This window comes from Dromiciops gliroides, chromosome 3 (genome assembly GCF_019393635.1).
Source record: "Dromiciops gliroides isolate mDroGli1 chromosome 3, mDroGli1.pri, whole genome shotgun sequence".
Classification (NCBI taxonomy): Eukaryota; Metazoa; Chordata; class Mammalia; order Microbiotheria; family Microbiotheriidae; genus Dromiciops; species Dromiciops gliroides.
Window position 1 is genome coordinate 485,478,773 of NC_057863.1, and position 19,365 is coordinate 485,498,137.

General features: G+C 36.7%; 2 protein-coding genes across 5 annotated transcripts in view; one reads left to right on the forward strand and one right to left on the reverse strand.

Annotated features, from left to right (window-relative positions):
- SACS (sacsin molecular chaperone) overlaps positions 1 to 8,405 on the forward strand; it is a 46,588-nt gene extending 38,183 nt beyond the window's left edge. The window contains 61 exon segments of the mRNA XM_043991636.1: positions 1 to 531; positions 533 to 632; positions 635 to 751; positions 754 to 858; positions 861 to 925; positions 927 to 1,056; positions 1,059 to 1,206; positions 1,208 to 1,256; positions 1,258 to 1,347; positions 1,349 to 1,399; positions 1,401 to 1,476; positions 1,479 to 1,558; positions 1,560 to 1,841; positions 1,843 to 2,049; positions 2,051 to 2,114; positions 2,117 to 2,140; positions 2,143 to 2,249; positions 2,251 to 2,332; positions 2,335 to 2,358; positions 2,361 to 2,533; positions 2,535 to 2,585; positions 2,588 to 2,781; positions 2,783 to 2,811; positions 2,814 to 2,846; positions 2,849 to 2,988; positions 2,990 to 3,101; positions 3,104 to 3,147; positions 3,150 to 3,243; positions 3,246 to 3,280; positions 3,282 to 3,393; positions 3,396 to 3,496; positions 3,498 to 3,670; positions 3,672 to 3,741; positions 3,743 to 3,835; positions 3,837 to 3,922; positions 3,924 to 3,970; positions 3,973 to 4,189; positions 4,191 to 4,282; positions 4,285 to 4,400; positions 4,402 to 4,498; positions 4,501 to 4,566; positions 4,569 to 4,608; positions 4,610 to 4,703; positions 4,705 to 4,885; positions 4,888 to 5,025; positions 5,028 to 5,126; positions 5,129 to 5,184; positions 5,186 to 5,512; positions 5,514 to 5,552; positions 5,555 to 5,642; positions 5,645 to 5,686; positions 5,689 to 5,901; positions 5,904 to 6,055; positions 6,058 to 6,166; positions 6,169 to 6,263; positions 6,265 to 6,321; positions 6,323 to 6,380; positions 6,383 to 6,427; positions 6,430 to 6,464; positions 6,466 to 6,660; positions 6,662 to 8,405. Of these exon segments, the coding sequence (XP_043847571.1) occupies positions 1 to 531; positions 533 to 632; positions 635 to 751; positions 754 to 858; positions 861 to 925; positions 927 to 1,056; positions 1,059 to 1,206; positions 1,208 to 1,256; positions 1,258 to 1,347; positions 1,349 to 1,399; positions 1,401 to 1,476; positions 1,479 to 1,558; positions 1,560 to 1,841; positions 1,843 to 2,049; positions 2,051 to 2,114; positions 2,117 to 2,140; positions 2,143 to 2,249; positions 2,251 to 2,332; positions 2,335 to 2,358; positions 2,361 to 2,533; positions 2,535 to 2,585; positions 2,588 to 2,781; positions 2,783 to 2,811; positions 2,814 to 2,846; positions 2,849 to 2,988; positions 2,990 to 3,101; positions 3,104 to 3,147; positions 3,150 to 3,243; positions 3,246 to 3,280; positions 3,282 to 3,393; positions 3,396 to 3,496; positions 3,498 to 3,670; positions 3,672 to 3,741; positions 3,743 to 3,835; positions 3,837 to 3,922; positions 3,924 to 3,970; positions 3,973 to 4,189; positions 4,191 to 4,282; positions 4,285 to 4,400; positions 4,402 to 4,498; positions 4,501 to 4,566; positions 4,569 to 4,608; positions 4,610 to 4,703; positions 4,705 to 4,885; positions 4,888 to 5,025; positions 5,028 to 5,126; positions 5,129 to 5,184; positions 5,186 to 5,512; positions 5,514 to 5,552; positions 5,555 to 5,642; positions 5,645 to 5,686; positions 5,689 to 5,901; positions 5,904 to 6,055; positions 6,058 to 6,166; positions 6,169 to 6,263; positions 6,265 to 6,321; positions 6,323 to 6,380; positions 6,383 to 6,427; positions 6,430 to 6,464; positions 6,466 to 6,660; positions 6,662 to 6,724 (6,633 nt within the window). The 3' untranslated portion in view covers positions 6,725 to 8,405.
- A 9,176-nt stretch (positions 8,406 to 17,581) lies between these two features.
- SGCG (sarcoglycan gamma) overlaps positions 17,582 to 19,365 on the reverse strand; it is a 331,776-nt gene continuing 329,992 nt past the window's right edge. For all 4 annotated transcript variants that reach the window (XM_043991638.1, XM_043991637.1, XM_043991639.1 and 1 more), the window contains exon 8: positions 17,582 to 18,348. In XM_043991638.1, coding sequence (XP_043847573.1) covers positions 18,166 to 18,348 — 183 coding nt within the window. In that variant the 3' untranslated portion in view covers positions 17,582 to 18,165. The remainder of the gene's footprint in view (positions 18,349 to 19,365) is intronic.

Here is a 19,365-nt window from a genome sequence, read left to right on the forward strand (position 1 = left end):
TTAAAACCTTATAATTTCATTTTGGTTGAGAATGCTTATGTTGAACCAGAAAAAGTGTTCATTTCATTTGAACTTTGATGCTGCATCCTTATCTTGTATCAGTTGCCAAATAAATATAAAAATAATTTCCGTGAACTCTTTGAAAGCATAGGTGTGAGACCTTCCTTTACAGTTGAAGATTTTGCTCTTGTTTTGGAATCAGTAAAATCAGGAGAGAGGGACAAAACAAATAACTGAAGCAACTTTCAGCTTTGCAGACGAATTATTAGTGAAGGAATATGGAGTCTTATTAGAGAAAAGAATCAAGAATTTTGTGAGAAAAAGTATGGCAAATACTGTTACCAGACACCAAATCTTGCTCTTTTGGCTGCTGAATCATTGTGTTACAATGATTGTCCCTGGATAAAAGTAAAAGATACCACTGTAAAATACTGTCATGCTGATATCCTAGGGAAGTAGCTGTAAAACTTGGAGGCAGTTCCAAAGCGACATTAAGCTTTAGAAAGATATGCATCCAATATCTGTTTTACCAACACTTGGAACTGAATTTGGACAGAAAGAAAAACTGAGCAGTAGGATTAAAAGTATTCTTAATGCTTATCCTTCAGAAAAAGAAATGTTGAAAGAGCTCCTTCAAATGCCGACGATGCTAAAGCCACAGAAATCTGTTTTGTTTTTGACCCAAGACAACATCCAGTTGATAGAATATATGATGATAAGTGGGCACCTTTACAAGGGCCAGCACCTTTGTGTGTTATAACAACCAACCATTTACTGAAGATGATGGTTAGAGGAAATCAAAACCTTGGAAAGGTACAAAAGAAGGAAATCCTTGTAAAACTGGACAATATGGAATAGGATCAATTCTGTATATCACATTACTGACTGTCCTTCTTTTATTTCTGGGTAAGACATACTCTGTATCTTATGATCCTCATGCAAGATATGCACCAGGAGCTACATCAGATAGCCCTGGACGCATGTTTAGGGATTTAGACTCAGATTTCAGAACACAGTTCTCAGATGTTCTAGATCTCTATTTAGGTGATCATTTTAAACTGACAATTGCACAATGTTTAGATTTCCACTTCGTAATGGAGAAATGGCCAAAGTTTCAGAAATTTCCTCTGTCCCTTCATCAGACAGAATGGTTCAGAACCTTTTGGATAAATTGCGTTCAGATGGGGCAGAACTTCTTTGTTTCTTAATCATATGGAAAAATTTCTATTTGTGAAATAGAAAAGTCAACAGGTGCACCTAAATGTACTGTATTCAGTACAAGGCAAAATAACTGATGGAGACAGGTTAAAACGGAAACAATTTCATGCATCTGTAATCGACAGTGTTTACAAAAAAGAAGCAGCTGAAAGATATACCAGTTCAACAAATTACATATACCCATGGATACTGAAGACTCTGAAGGTAACCTGACTACGTGGCTAATTTGTAACAGATCAGGATTTTCAAGCATGGACAAGTTTCTAAGAGTGTTATTTCAGCTCATAAGAATCAGGATATTACTCTTTTCCCCCGTGGTGGAGTAGCAGCTTGCATCACTCCATAATTACAAGAAACCCCATAGAGCCTTCTGCTTTTTACCACTCTCTTTAGAAACAGGGCTACCTTTTCATGTAAATGGACACTTTGCTTTAGACTCAGCAAGACGAAATTTGTGGCGGGATGATAATGGAGTTGGTGTTCGAAGTGACTGGAATAATAGTTTGATGACTGCCTTAATAGCACCAGCATATGTTGAACTACTGATTCAATTAAAAAAGCGCTATTTCCCAGGTACTGATCCCACAATGTCAATTTTACAAAACACAGCTATTCATGTTGTAAAAGGACACTTTAAAAAAGTTTCTGTCATTTTTCCCTGTCAACAGACTTGACCTACAACCAGACTTATATTGCCTGGTGGAAAGACTTTACAGTTGTATTCACGAAGATCAGAAACGCTTATTACCTGTGGTAAGGGCTCCAAATATTGATGGCTCAGATTTACATTCTGCAGTTATCATCACTTGGGTTAACATGTCTACTTCAAACAAAAACCAAACCATTTTTTGACAATTTGCTTCAGGATGAATTACAACACCTTAAAAATGTGGAGTACACATCACAACACGTAAGACTATAGCAGAAATGTTTATAGACTGAAGCATTTACTTTTAGAAATTGGATTCAACTTGATATATAACTGTGATGAAACTGCCAATCTCTACCACTGTCTCATAGATGCAGAAATTCCCTGCTAGCTATGTAACTCCTGCTGATGTACGGTCATTTTTTGATGACCATTTTCCTCTCCCTGACACTAATTTCCACATTGGAAATTGCCTTGCCGTCTTCAGCAGACTATTTAAAGCTGTTTCACAGTTTAAAGCTTTTGGTAGACTATTGCTTTAAGGACGCAGAAGAAAATGAGATGGTAGTTGAGGGACTGCCACTTCATATTACAGTTGATAGTGTTTTAACAAATTTTTGATGCAAAACGTTCCCAAATTTCTTACAAACATATCATGAATTGATACCCTTCCCGCAAGGATTTGTTTATGAATACATTGTATTTTGAGGTACAGCAATATTCTTGTTGACCAGCAAAGTTGCAAAAGTTTCTTGACATTACCAGTTTTGTGATTTGTTATCCTCTGTTAACCACGTTGAATATAAAACCCAAAAGTTGTACAAGTGGAAAGAAAATTTTGCAAGTGAGTCATGGCTTAAAAACACATGGAATTTTATTAGTGAATCTGCTAAATGTGAAAGAGATCAAGAAGAATAAACCAACTTTTGACATTGTTGTTGACACATTAAGGATTGGGCTCTCCTTCCAGGAACTAAATTTAAGTTTCAACCAGTCAGCTCGTTGTTCCAGAGGGGGATGTTCTATTGCCTCTAAGTCTTACTGCATATTGCTGTTTTTCAAATGCCCAGAGTGATAAAGTTTTCCATGCTTTAATGAAAGCTGGTTGTATTCAGCTTGCTTCTAAACAAAATTTGTTCCAAAGACAATGTGATTGTTCCTCTGCTGTCAGCTCACACAGCAAATATAGATAATCCTACAAGCATTTTGTAAGCCATACATTATATGGTCCAGACCTCACATTTAGAACTGAAAAATTCGCAGAACATGCTTTTGAGGCCCTCTCTTGATGTATTTTAATAGTAATTTAAGTCACTTGATGTCTCAGGATGACATTTAAAATCTTAAAATCACTTCCATGTATAAATCTATCAGTGGCGATACATGAGCATTGCAAAATTTGGAACATGTTACTGTACTTACAAACAACTATCCCTTCAGCTGAAGTGGAAAATGGACACTATCTTCATCATCTGCATTTCTTGAGGAAAAAATACATTTGAAAGAATTATATGAAGTGCTTGGTTGTGTCCTGTAGATGATCTTGAAGTATATTTGAAACACCTTTTACCAAAGATGAAAATCTTTCTCTATGATGCAAAATTAGAACATCTAATTTACTTGAAGAACCAGATTATCTAGCATTGAAGAATCATCAGAGATAAAGGAACAACTTTTTGAAAAGTTGGAAAGTCTTTTGATAATTCATGATGCAAGTAATCGTTTAAAGCTGCAAAACCTTTTTTTATGACAGAATGTGAGAGTTTTTGAAGTTATGCTTCCAGAAAAATTATTCATACTAAGGATTCTTTAAAAAATTGGAGCATCTCACTAAACCCAAGAACCAAGCTTCATTCTTAACATCATGGGTAATGTCTCTTAAGAAACATTGGACTCAAATATATCCTTTCTCAACAGCAGTTACTACAATTTGCTAAGGAAGTAAGCATGAGAGCTAATACAGAAAACCTGGTCTAAAGAAACACTGCAAAACACAGTTGATGTCCTTCTTTATCATATATTTCAAGAACGAACAGATTTACTCTCTGGAAATTTTTGAAAGAATTATCCTAGTACCTTTCTTATGTCCTGAACGTGCTCCTGCAGATTTATTAGATTTCACCCTCAATATCAAGAGGTAAATGGAACCCTTCCTCTTATACGGTTCAATGGAGCACAGGTAAATCCTAAATTCAAACAGTCAGATGTCTTGCAGCTGTTGGTGGACCCTCCTGTCCAGTTCTTCGGAGAAGCAACACCTTTGAGTATCAAAGAACAAGAAGGCAGTACTCTTGGTTCACAGGAACAACTTGAACAAGTTTTGATTAGTCAATGTTAATTTAGATCCTCCTCTTGATAAAGTCATTCATAATTGCAGAAATATATGTAACCTAACAACTTTGGATGAAGAGATGGTCAAACTAGAGCTAAGGTGTTACGGAGTATTTATGAATTTCTCAGTGCAGAAAAAAAAGAGTTCCGCTTTCAACTTCGAGGAGTTGCTTTTGTTATGGTAGAAGATGGTTGGAAGCTTTCTAAAACCTGAGGAAGTAGTGATAAATCTAGAATATGAATCTGATTTTTAAACCCTATTTATACTAAACCTGCCTTTAGAAATTGGCACCTTTCATCAGTATTCAAGCATTTAGGTACTGAGATGTTATTCTCAACTAAGCAGTATGTTGCGGTGCTGAGCCGCATATCAAGAATTCTGAAGGAAAACAATTAGATCTAACGAACTGGCACAGTTAAGAGAGTTGTTTCTGGACTGTTCAGAGTCTCTCAAAATGATTCAGTCAAGGTTAGAAATGATCTTGAGAATGTGCGAGATCTTGCACCTGTATCTTCCAAGTCAAGATGCAGGTTGGTAAGTCAAGCATCTTAGTTTTGATGATGCACCACATTATAAAAGCAGAATACAGGGACCTATTGGGGTTCAAATGCTTGTTGATCAGAGCCAGTGTTATTTGGGAAAAGACCATGGTTTTCATACCAAGTTGATAATGCTCTTTCCTCAGAAATCAGGCCTCGTCTACTGAGTAGTATTCTTGAAGAACAATTAGATGAAGAAACACCAAAAATTTGTCAGTTTGGAGCATTATGTCTCTCTCAAGGAAGATTGCAATTACTCTTATCTTCAGAACAGTTCATTACTGGACTCATAGAATTATGAAGCACGAAAATGACAATGCTTTCTTGGCTAATGAAGAGAAGGCCATTAGGCTTTGCAAAGCTCTTCGAGAAGGACTAAAAGTTTCATGCTTGAGAAGCTGCAAACAACATTAAGAGTTAAAGGATTTAATCCTATTCCCCATACGCCAAAGTGAGACATTTGCTTTTTTAAAACGTTATGGCAATGCAGTAATTTTACTCTATATACAACATTCAGACAGTAAAAGACATAAATTTCCTGTTAGCATTAGCAATGACACTCAATCAGCAACTGACAATTTGATTTCAGACACTCCTATTTAATCTGCCATGTTAGGCTGCAATGACATCTATAGAATCAGTGAGAAACTTGACAGTTTAGGAGTGAACTATGACTCATCAGAACCATCAAACTTTGAACTTCCTATGCCCGGCACTCCAATACCTGCCGAAATCCAATATACTCTACTTATGGATCCAATGAATGTTTTTTATTCCAGGAGAATATGTTGGATATCTTGTTGATGCGGAAGGTCGCGGGATATCTATGGATCTACCCACACAACATATACATATGCAATTATTGTACAAGAAGTTGAAAGGGAAGATGCTGATAACTCTAGCTTCTAGGAAAAATTTATCAAATTGATATTGGATACAGTGAATATAAATAGTAAGCTCCCTTGACTTGTATAAATTTTCCAGGCCTGATGAAAGCTCTCAAAGTAGGGACAGTGCACCTTTACCCCAACCAGCCCTACTGAATTTCCTGTCCTGGACTTCGAAGTATACCACACATTTCTACTCTGGAAAAGAGAGCATAAGACATCATCTTCAAAAACACCATTCACCCAAAAAGATTAAGGTAAATACTTTGCCAGAAATATGAGAGAAGTGACATCAGTAGTAGAACAAGCATGGAAGCTTCCAGAGTCTGAAAGGAAAAAGATTATTAGACGGTTATATTTGAAATGGCATCCAGACAAAAACCCAGAGAATCATGATATGGCTAATGAAGTTTTTAAGCATTTACAGAATTGAAATCAGTTAGATTAGAGAAACAGGCTTTTATAGATCAAAATACAGATAGAACATCAAGGAGAACATTTTCAACAGCTTCTAGATTTCAGTCAGATAAATATTCATTTCAACGTTTTATACTTCATGGAATCAAGAAGCAACAAGTCATAAATCAGAAAGGCAACAACAAAACAAAGAAAAGGGTCCATCTTCTTCAGGGGCAGTCTTAATTCTCAACGGTTTTTTTTGTTCCACCCACTTTTAAGACTGTAGGTAATCCAGTTGGAGGCACGGAGGTGGTTAATGCAAGCTCGAGCAACTTTTTCTGCTGCGAAAGACCTTCATAAAATGCTAATGAATGGGTATGTTTTAAATGCTACTTATCCACTAAATAGCTTTGATTGCTGCTGACTATGCAGTAAGGGGAAAAATCCAGATAAAGATGTGAAGCAACTGCACTTGCACAAAAAATAGAGGAATATAGTCAACAACTTGAAGGACTTACAAATGATGTTCATACTTTGGAAGCTTATGGTGTGGATAGTTTAAAAACCAGGTACCCTGATTTACTCCCTTTCCCTCAAATACCAAATGATAGGTTCACTTCTGAAGTTGCTATGAGGTGTGATGGAATGCACTGCTTGTATCATAATCAAACTTGAAAACTTTATACAACAGAAGGTATGAAGTTATTAAAGGGAACAATTTTTAATAGAGCTAAATGTTGAACATGATGAATGGAAACATTCATTTGGCCATCATATTTCTGTGGGCTGAATTACCTTTTATCCAGGAGTTTTTGAAGTATAGCTACACAGAGGTGATACTAACTTTGGATGACCATTAACATGAATTCCAACAAAAACTCCGAGCCTAATAGAAAATTATTTTTACAAAATTATAGGAAAGTGAGTTACATAATTGTTAAATGTATGTGTGAGTGGTTAAAATGTCCTGTTATTGAACTGCACTTTATATAACCAAAGCTTAGCAGTGTGTTAGAGAAGGTCTTTATATCTTTGTTTCTTGTTAGGATGAATTTTGTTTATTCCAACAGGGTATAATTGTTTTAAGGAATTAATGTAACACTGGACATATCACTGAGCTAAACAAATTAGGGGAAGTTTGTCTCTGGAGTGAAGATTTCTTTCCACATTTTTATTTGAGTGGACTTTTTTTGACCCATTGTTCTCTCATCAGCTGGCTCTGATTATGAATTTGTTCTCATTTTATATCCTAATAATATTCAGTACATTTGAATTGGTACAGTATTTTAATTATCAATCTTACTTGATTATGCATTCATAGTACTTATAAAAGTGTACCCAGTGCACTTTATGCTTTAATTTAAAAAGATTTTTTTAATGTTTTTGTTTACAAGTCTTCCTATTAAAGATTTCATGTGTACTAGCCCAAATTGGTGGTGGCAGTTTATTAGCAGATGTTGATAATGTTTTTGAAAAACTGATCACCAAAATAGAATTTTGAAGACTTATATGGCTATGAACATATTCTTTTCCTAAACATAATTTGTATAACGTGGGTATGCAGGTTGCAATTTTTTTGTCTCATATGTCTAATGGTGCTGCAATATAATGTTCTATTTTTTGTCTTTCACTATGACACTTCGTGATCTTTGGGGACTTAGTTAACATTTCAGATATTGCAAGATTGTAATATCCTTGATGATGCCATGTAATTAATTTAGTACTTTTTAAAAAATAGGAATTATTATTTGGAAGTTCCTCCCCCCCCCATATCTGATGTTTAATATTTATCATGTCCAAATGTAACATATTTATTTACTTGTTAGCACAATGAAAGTTGTAAAATTTTTTTGAGAATGTAAAAAAGAGTTCCGTGATAATGAGTTTACACAAGTGCAGTACTGAAAACTAACTCTTGCAATCCAAAAGAAAAATATACTTAATATAGGACTTATGCAATTAAGGGCTTAGGAATGTGTTGAAACATTTTCACTATTATTGGTAACAAAAAGAATGTTAGCTTCTTGAAAAATGTATTGCTTCTGAATGTGAAGCCATGTAATTATTTCTGCTGTTATATTAAGTGCCATAATTTTAATAAATGCAAACATGTACATACAAAGAAAAATTAATTGCAATTTTGGGTTTTTGAGGAGACCTTTTATAGTTTTGAAATCAAGCTTTACTTTTGTACATTTCCAGCTTGTAATGGATAAACTATAAGGAGGGGGGGATTTTTCCTAAAATTTGAAAGTGGAGATTTTGTTTTGGGCTTGGATTTTTAAAAAAAAAATTGGTTTGAAGGATAAGTCTAGCATAGGACTTAAGCACATAGTAAATGTATTACTAAGTTTACTGAGGTTTTTTTTTTAGTGAGGCAATTGGGGTTAAGTGACTTGCCCAGGGTCACACAGTAAGTGTTAAGTGTCTGAGGCTGGATTTGAACTCAGGTACTCCTGAACTCCAGGGCCCGGTGCTCTATCTAACTGCTGAGTTATTTTTATACTTATTTTGAGACTAGTTTTTTGTTGGCCAGGTTTCTTGAGATGAGATTCTTTTTCACATTTGATTAACTCTTCCTTAGACAGTAAATAGTACATACTCAGAGCCAAGATGGACTAGATAAAGAAAGAGTGCTGGATTCTAATATTGACTTGGAGAGTAAGATACTTAATCTAACTGAAACTTGTATCTTTATCTTTTAAAATCAGTATAATACTTTTGCAATCTACTTCACTATGTTGTGAATAAGGGTTTTATAAACCTTAAAATGCTATATATTTCTGTCACTTTTATTGGTATTAATATAGACAGAGGTAGTGTGGTTTATTAGCTAGAGACCCAGCTCAAAGTGAGGATGGCCTGGATTCAAGTCCTGCCTTCGACACATACTGGCTATATGAGCCTGGGCAAGTCATTTTGCTTTTTAGTACTCTAGGCAATTCTCCAAACTATAAGTTGCAGAGAAAGTGCCAAGTTTGATTGGCAGAGAAAGTTTCCTCCATTTAGATCTCCTTATAGTAAAATATAGGTTTAGGCTCTGACTCTATGTTGGTTGGATCTGCCAAAGTTTGTGCTCTGAGAACTCAGCTTCTTGCTGCAATTGGCATTTTGGAAGTTGAGGGAATTAAAATTCTTCACCTCTCCTGTTAATGAACTGAGATTCTTATTAATTAACAAATTTGTATCAAATGTGTTAAATATATTCACTATGGATTATAAGTTTGTTTTTGTTTTAGACAATTTTAATGACAAATGGAAAAGACTGGCTGGTTAAGAGAAATGTTTAGAAAAGCAGCGTCCTTTCAGATGCAAGTTTTTGAAGCAGGAGAGAAAGTCATCATTACCAGGATTCTTTTTTCTTTACAATATATGTTTTTAGAAAATATGAGGAAAAAAGAAATCTTCAGGGCAAATATTTGGTTACAAGTCACAAAGGGTGATAATAAGCTATGATTATAGAGTAGAAAGAATCTGGTCTAGAAGACCTATGTTCTAGCCTTATTTATACCTAACATTTTGTTACCTTGGGTTGAGACGACTCCACCTCTGTTTTCATTATTTGTATCTAATATAGTAACTGATTAAAATACTTTTAAAATTTCTGCATACATTAATATTTGTCATTTATTTTCCTTTTTACAGACAAATAGTGAAGACTCAGGCAAATTACTTGTCAATGTCAAACAGCTACTAAGTTCAGAAATGCATTTCAACTCCAGTCTTTCTGAATCCAAGTCCATTCTATCCACTATTCACTAGCACTTTATGATTTACTAAATGCCCTCATTTGATTTTCCCAGCAAGTTGGTGTGAGACCATTATAACTACTTTACAAATGAGGAAATACAGCTCATTTAATGATACTGTGATCATATAGCTAGTATCAGAAATGGATTTGAATACTAATCTTTGTACTTGAAGTCAAGTAAGCATTTATTAAGCACTTTCTTTGTGACAGGCACTGTTAGTCCTTGAAGACACAGAAAAATGAAAATCTGGCCTCAAGTACCTTATATCCCATCGTGAGGAGGAGGTGGAAGAGGGTGGAGGAATAGCACATATATACAATATATATATACATATATATTTATATGTATGTATGTATGGTGGATACAAATCATGCAAAGATAATTTTGGGGGTGGTGGTGGAGGAGACACTAGCAGCTGGTTTTGATTGGGATGATTCTTATGTAGGAAGTGGTATTTGAAAGAAGTATGATTCTAAGAAGTGGAGGCAAATAGAAATACATTCCAGCATGGGGATAACATTCAAAAGGCATAAACAAGAAATGGGACTGTTATGTATGAAGGATAGCAAATAGGTTAGTTTGGATAATAGAGTATGTGAAGAAGACTAATGAGAGAAAGTGGGGTTGGAAAGACTTTGAATGTTAAGCAGAAGAATGCATTTCATTCTAGAGACAATGGAAAATCATTTGTTTGGAAGATGGATTTGAGAGGCAAGAGTACTTAAGGTAAGGAGATCATTTATAAAGTTATTTCAATAAATCAGGTCATCAGATGAGGAGAACTAGAACTATGGTGGTAGTGGTGTGAGGAAACACGTGGATGGATGTGAGAAAGTAGAATCAACAAGATTTGGCAACTGTCTTGTGGTTTGATAGCTATGGAAATGAAAAAGAGAGAATTAAGCATGAATCTTAGGTTATTACCATCAGTGATAAGAGTTGTACTTTTAAAATAGGGCAATTGGTAAGGGTTATTAGATTTTTTTTTGGAGGGAGCTAATGAATTATATTTTGGATAAGCTGTGTTTGAGATGTCTGCAGGATATCCATTTGGAATTCGCCAATATGCAGTTGGTAACATGGATGGGAACTCAGTAGAGAAAAGGTCTGGATATATAGGCCTGGAAACATTTGCAAAGATGATAATTGATGTTGTAGGAGGTGATGAGATCATCAAAAGAAAGCACAAAAGAAAGGAAGAAGGTGGACCCTTGGGGGTGAGCAATGAATGATGAACCAGCAAAGGAGACTAAGGAAAGGTCAGACAGGTAGGAGAATTTCTGCAAGAGAGACCATTTTCAAGAAAACCTAGATATTCAGTTTTGAATATCTATGAGAAATGGCCAACATTGTTAAATGCTACAGAGAGGTCAGGAATACAATGAGAAAAGAAAGGCCTTTTGGTTTTCAGGCCCCTACTTGTTTTTGTAGGGCTTGTGAGCTAAAATTTTTTTTACATCTTTAAATAAAGTTTTTTAAGTGTTTAAAATATAAAAAACATTCTTAACTCATGGTCTATATAAAAACAACCTATGTGGGCTGGATTTGAACTCTCAAGCTGTAGTTTGCCACTTCTCTAAACTATACTGATTCTGCAAAATGAGGGAACCTGTCTCAGATAACAACGGTAGGCCTTTCAGATATTAAAGTCATGTATTGGAGATCGGAGAGGATATGTAGTGGGCTTTTATCTCACCCTTGTTACTATTTACCTCCCACCTTTTCCTTCTATAACCTGCCCCATTATTTTCACCATTGGGGTACAGGTGAACCTAGAAAGGATAGCTAATACTTTTCATGATATAGAAGGAAGAATAAAACATCTTTGATAGATTATAATGATGAGCCATTTCAAAGTAGATGAAATTTAGTAGAAATAAATATAAACTTCACTTAGGTTTTAAAAAATTAGCTACGTACAAGTTCAGGTTGGGACAGCTTGGAGGACTTAGTGCTCTTAAGAGTCAACAGTGTTGATCAACACATAATGTTGGATGATACTGTGTACAATTGATTCTTTTCAGCTATACAATGGTATAAGATGGTTCCAAAGGACTCATGATGGAAAAGGCTCTCCAAATCCAGAAAAAAAGAACTGTGGAATATAGATGCAGATTGAACCATACTATTTCTTTGTTTTTTGGTGATGTTTTTCTTTTTTGAGGTTTTTCCTTTTTTGGTCTGATTCTTCTCTTATAACAGGATTAATGCAGAATGTTTAATGCTATTGTACATATATAACCTATAACAGATTACTTGCTGTCTTGAGGAGGGGGGACATAGGGGAGGGAGGGAAAAAAATTTGAAACTAGAAAATCTTATAAAAACAAATGTTGAAACTATCTCTACATGTAACTGGAAAATAATAAAATACTTTCATAAATAAATAAATAAATAAAAAGAGTCCAAAGTGTTAATAGCCAAGAAAGCTGTTAATTAATTAATTGATAGAGACATATTGTCTTATTATGAAGGAATCCTTCTTTGTATCACTCTAGTCATACTGCATCTGGAATATGTTTGGTTCTAGGCACCACAATTCCAGAAGGGCATAAACAAGCTTAACCACATTCAGAGGACAGTTACTAGTATCAGAGGTCCTTGAACCCTTTCACAAGGATTTGTGAAAAGAACTCTTCAGGAGAAGAGAAGATTTAAAGAGGATGAGAACTCTGTCTTCAGGTGATTTAAAATTTAAAGGATTGTGTGGGAAGAGGATTCATATTTATTCTATTTGTCCTTTTGAGGGTGGATTAAGTCAATGGGTTTCAGAGGAATACATTTCAATATGATAGGAGGATAAGCTCTGAACAATAAGACCTGTTAATTAATGAAATGAGCTGCCTCAGGAAAGTAACATGCTCTTTTTGGGGGGGGGGGGCAGGGCAATTGGGGTTGTGACTTGCCCAGGGTCACACAGCTAGTAAGTGTTAAGTGTCTGAGGCCAGGTTTGAACTCAGGTCCTCCTGAATCCAGGGCCGGTGTTCCTTTCACTGCACCACCTACCTGCCCCAGTAACATGCTTTTAATTACTGGAGTCTTCAAGAAGAGCCAGATGACCACTTATAGAATGCTTCAAATGTGGGTTTTGACCAAATGACTAATGAAATCCTTTCTGAGTAACAATATGATCTTGAAATTGTTGGTTAGGGAGTGTAGAGGGGGAAAGAAAGACACAAATACTATGTGAATTCTTCCCCTGTAAGGGGCTGAAACTCTGATACTGAATTCTATTATCCACTATCATGTTCTCCCTCTGCACTTATTCCCATTTCCCAACCACCAATTTTCGGATAGGGACCACGAGAACACAAGCTGATAAAGTGTGGGAATCTACATATTTTAAAATCTATAGGTATTTTATCAGTGTTTTCAGCATTAAGGGCTATTAGAATAATTATTTGGGGGCAGCTAGATGGCGCAGTGGTTAAAGCACTGGCCCTGGATTCAGGAGTACCTGAGTTCAAATCCGGCCGTAGACACTTGACACTTACTAGCTGTGTGACCGTGGAAAAGTCACTTAACCCCCATTGCCTAAAAAAAATAATAATAATATATTTAAGTTTACAATATGATTTGACAAATGATTCATAGAGCTTTAGATCTTCATATATTGGTCTCCTGATCTACAGTTCTGAATTACCAATTGTCTTTTGGACATCTTGAACTTGATGTTCTGTAGACAGCTCAAACATTACCCATAAAACCACCCCTCTTCCCAGGTCCCTTATTACTATCACACTTACCATTTTCCTAGTCACCTAAGCTACTAAATTCAGTGTTATCCTCTTCTAATAACTCTCACCCCATTTATCCAATTTCTTGCCAAATCTGGTCATTTCTATTTTCAAAACTCTCTAGTATATATATTTTTTCTCCACTCATGCAGCTACCACCCTCATTCAGGTTCTCATCACCTCCTGTCTTGTCTATGACATAACTTTCTGATTGGTCTCCCTACCTCAAGTCTCCTCCATAAGTTGGCCCCTCCCTTCCTTTCCAGTCTACTTCCACTCCTCTCCTCCATACATTCCATGATCCAGTTAACCTCATAAAGCACTCTATCTCCATGCTTTTGCATTGGCTGTCTTCATGCCTGAAATGTTCTTCCTGCTTCCATCATTTTCCTGACTTTTAGATCTCATTTTCTGCAAAAGTCCTTCTCCAGTCCCACACCCAGTGCTAGTGCCTTCTTCTCTGAGATAATTTTGATCTACTCTGTATGTATCTTGTCTTCTTTTTTTAAGTGCTTAACAAAGTGTTTAGCATATAGTAGGTGCTAAATAAATGCTTGTTGACTATGTTATCATTAGCCCTTCTACCTGCCCCTCCAAAAAAATCAAATTTAGTTAATAGCTAACAGTTTCTTGGGACCAGCATCAATTTATGGACTCAGAACTTCTTCAGGAGAAGTATAAGTACTCAGTTCCATAGGAACCTGAGGGTTCAGGTAGGAAATCAAACATGCCTTACCAAGGCTTTGTCACCTGAAGGAGCCTTCTTAGTTTTTGCCTTGCTTTGGAGCACTGAGTACTTTTATATTTCAAAATATAATATTTCTATTATACTTAAGCATTTCAATAAATTTGTTATTTTCTTATTGTGGGTATGTCCCTCTAGCAAGGCAGAACACAGACTCCTCTATACTGTAGTTGGCTGTCTCATGAACTGCTATTCAAAATATATTCACCTGTTAGAAACCTTTTGGTGGGGAGTGTCTCAGTTTATGTAGGTTTTTTGGAAAGCTGATTCATAGTTTATTCCTCTAGAGTAAAGAAAACAACACTGAATCTTGGATTAGCAACCAGCTTTAGAATCTAGATTTGCCAATTTTGCTGACCTGTATGGACCATGGCTTCATAACTTAACCCCCTCTGAACCTTAGGTTCTTGTATAAAACATAGTCAGGACTAGATGACCTCTATGTCTATTGTAGCTCTAAATGTTACTTATCTGATGAATTGTGGTGGAAAATTTCCCACAGGTTCTGTAAAGTGTTTTAGAGCATGGTCAGACATCAAAGATACCAAGGTCAGTCCACTGCATCCCCTGCACTGGTCAGTAGTCTTGACTTTGTCCTGCTACTGAACTCCGATGACTCTGGAAAAGAATGTGAGGCTGATGACTGTACAGCTCTGCTCACTTTAATCAATTGATGAGCAAATCGACACATAGCCCTGTGATGTCATTGGTCCTCTTCTAAAACAAGGGATGAACAACAACAACAGTGTTCAGAGGCCAGGTCACTTCCATACCATGAAGCATTAAAACACTGTTCTGAGGGCAATGGTCAAGTGTGCTAGGTTATCCAATGAATTACCAATTTAAAAATGCAACTAAAATGCATAGAACTCTAATTTTTATTTACTCTCACTGATGCTTTTTTGCTAAACAACAAAACTGGACTTATACATATTGACTTGTTGAATATAATGGGAAATAGGAATATTATTGAAGCTGTTAGTGGCATTGGCCCAGCTGTAGGGAATTGTACAATTTTGGTTTGTTTAGGGCTCATAAACGATAATAAGGAGCTTAATGTTTATTTTTTTTTTTTTTACAGCTTGAGGGAAGAAAATGTCTCTTTAAAAAGTGCATATAAACAACTTCTTTGGAGGCCTATTATAAAATATTTCAATTGGTTTCTAACCAACACTATTCAGTTTCCATAGTACTATGGAAGGTTCGGTACTACACAAAAGCCCTGCTGGGGTTGTGCCCCTAAACACATCTCATGCCTGCTCTTCCATCACTGGGCTCTGAGAAATGTGACTCCAAAGTGAGAAGGCCTTCCATATATAATTAAATGTGTTCACTGCATGCACAGAAGACAACATACTTAACACTTAGAGATGTGTAAATAATCTGCTTTGCTCATGTACAGCAAATAAACTCAATCTGAATGTGTTAAAAAATCTCAAGAAAAATAGGATTCCTGGTGAAGTCTGATCCACTTTTTTTTGGGGGTGGGGGATAGGATTCAGAGATAGCACACTTAGAGATTTAATTGACTTTAAGAAAACACATGTATAGGAAAGACATTTTCTAATCCCATTTTGTAGTTACCCCAAACACTTTCTTTTTTTGGAAGTTAAACCCATATTTCCCCAAACACTATAGTTTGGAATATAATGACAATCTAAAATTCTGGTCTGGTGAGGGGTGGTATATCACGCGGTTGATTAGAGATTTGGGAAAGTCTGAAACAAAATAAAGGACCCCACAATATGAAGGAAAGATAGAGGATGTGAAGGGATAGACTGTGTCAAATATACAGTATGTGGGAGAGACACTATGTGTGGCAGGGTATATTTATATGTATATGTGGGTATATAGTCACACTCTTAGGTATACATATGTATATATGTTATACACATAACAACTAAGGTTGTGACTATATGTGTGTGTGTACACACACATATACACACACATACATATAAATATAATCTGTACCCTGTCTCACATATATCATATATTTGACACAGTATCTCTCTATCTATATATACATATACATCCATCCATCCATACACACATTTTACACATATACATAAACACCTAAGGGTGTGAATGGAGAAGATGGAAATTATATGTGTGTCAGAATCTGTGTGTATGTATGTGTATGTGTGTGAAAGAGAAACAGAAGTAAAGAGAGAAACAGATTGAGGAGGGAAGGGGAGAAGGTGGGGGTAAAGGTGAGGGAGAGGGAGAAGATTAGGACAAAAAAGAGGAGAGAGGGAAAATGAGAGACACAAATTGGGTTTGAAGGGTGGGAGGTGAGACATGGTGGTAGGAATGGAATAAATGGAGTGAGGTGAATGTGGATCTGTCTATGGAGGGTATATCCCTTTCCTGTCAAGTTGATGGAATTTGAGTGTTTTTCTTGAGCAGAGTTAATCTTCTATAAGCTTTGATTTGGTTTCCCAGTGATATCTCCCTTTCTCCTCTGGCTCCCTGCCTCAGCCCATCCCTGTTATCTCCTCCTCCCCTTCTCCTACAACATACCCCTCCCTTCCTGGGGGGAATGTGGGTAAAATAATGTAATTTGGCAGACTGATTGGAGATGGGCCCACACCTGGCCTGCCCTTATGCTGCTGATGTCAGTAGAGGAAGCACTCTCCACAGGCAATTTGAAGGGACCGCCCTTTTGGGAGAGGGAGAGTAAACACCTGCTGAGGGGAGCTCAGACTCCCTTTCTAGTCAGTGATCTGTAGGAATGGATGAGAGAGAGAGATTTTTTCCTGGCTGTTTGTCCTGTGGGCCCTGGCTGCATAGCTGTTTCCTATTGAAGCTATGGATCCCTGGTGGTGAGTTAATACGCTAGCCTGGCTCTTTGAAATTAGTTGAGCTGGAAGTGAGTTTGGGGATTGTATAGGCTTTTGTTAGAGTTAGGGGGATTATCCATTTTTCTTTTCCCCTACTCCCTTGTCTTTGATTTTATTAATTTCACCTTTGCTGTGTATTTTATTCCCATTAATAAAACCTGATTTGTTTGTGGAAAAGAGGCTGTTAAGCTCCTTTCTTATTGGCCTGGGAGAACTATCTAAAAAGGCAGTTTGGAGGGAAGGAAGTTTTGGACCTAGAGGTCCCTCGTTTTCTGGACCCCAATATCTCGGGCAAGCCACCCAATTAACTCCTTACATATTAAATTTGGCCCCAACAGTTTGGTAGCTACCTTCTCTCTTCAACCCAACCACAGATGTTTTCTCATGAACATTTTGTTTACATCTTGTGGAACACTAGATTCAGCAAAATAAAGAATGGAAAATGATAAATTAGATATATGTTTAGTATAGATCTTTAGAAATGAATTCCACACAGTGATGTACCATTTCATTGTGTATTTACAAGTATTCAGAGAAGGGGGAAAACAAGGAAATATTCACAATTCACTCTTCATTCTAATGGAAATTAAACAGTTCAATGTTGCAAAGAAATTCTTTTCATTTTTCTTAAATGTATCCTTTGGCTCAAGTCTTGACGCCACCTCTAGAACACAGAGTTTCAGCCATACTTTTTTTTTTGTGGGACAATGGGGGTTAAGTGACTTGACCAGGGTCACACAGCTAGTAAGTGTCAAGTGTCTGAGGCCGGATTTCAACTCAGGTACTCCTGAATCCAGGGCCGGTGCTTTATCCACTGTGCCACCTAGCTGCCCCCATCCATACACTTTCACTGGCAGTTATTCTGAGTTCAGTTAAAAAAGTTCGAGTGTGTGTGTGTGTGTGTGTGTGTGTGTGTGTGTGTGTGTGTGTGTGTGTATGTGTCCGTGCTTCATAAAGTCCCAGAGGCAGGATACACATTCCAGCTCTGAAGCCTCATAATCCAGGATAATTATTTATTGAGAATTGTCAAGCTCACAGAGATGTGCCTTGACAACTCGATGACATGTTCAGGTGCTCTTTTGACAGACACTACTGTTTTCTTGACAGGTGGAACCCACTCCAGCCACTGACAGGTAAAGCTTTCCATCTGGGCACACACAGATTTCATAGAGTCTCTGAGAGCTGCCAGAGTGTCCCCGAGTCCCCTGAACCAATTTAGGCAGACACACGGTGGCAGCATCCAACACAAGCTGTATGCGAGGAAAACAACAGATGTGAGAGTTAGAGTAACGGTGAAACAAACGTAGTCATAGTAAAATGAAATGAATGTGTAAAAGGAGGAGATTGTAATTTGATGAGCAATTTTTAAACATCTATTAAAGCCCAGCTATGTGCCAGGAACTGTGCTAAGCCCTGGGAATACAACACAAAGATTTTAGTTGCCACCACTTCCCCCAAGGAATACTAGTAAGTATTGGGCTTGAATCTAGTAAAATAATACTCTGTTAAACTGATTTCTACTCAGCTCTATCTTCTGTCTCTTTCATATCCAGGAGGGAATTAAAACTTTTTCTTCCTCTATTCTGTTAGATGAAACTTTCCTTTGCCCATTTAGCTCAGCCAGTTTTTAAAATTATCCATTCAGCTCCTTCTTGCAACACCTGATGATGTTAGCATCATAGTGACTAAGGAAGGTCTGCTTTTGTCCAACCTCCTGTGGGTTTGTAGGAGATGAAAAGCAGAGTTGCTACAGCTGTTCATACAGGGCTCTACTGGGCTCCTTGAATAGGGAAGAAAGTGCATATTTGGAGTAGTTACACGGAGTAGGATTATTTCACATACTATCCTCAGGATGCATGTGGTAGACAACACTCCCAAAGGCAGCTGAACCAGATTAAATTGTAATTGGGAAATACTTAACAAAATTAATGAAAAATACAATAGGACAAAGATAATTTTAACATATGGTTTTCTAAGTCAATTTGCAGCCCTCAGGGATCCTTATGCCTGGTTTAGTAGCCTTCATTTCTATTTGAGTTTGACACCACTGCTATAGAGAGAAGCTCCCAATGTCCTCAATAAATCCAAACACACCCATGTAAGCAAGGCTCTGAGAGTCAGCCTTCTGAAGCACAGTTCTCAGTTCAGAAAACTTTACTGGGAACAACAGAATTCAGTGCTTAGTTATACAAGTACAAGAAATACTTCCAGTGGAATAAAAATATTTTAAAGTGAAACAGATTGTAAAATGCATTTTTCAGGCACAT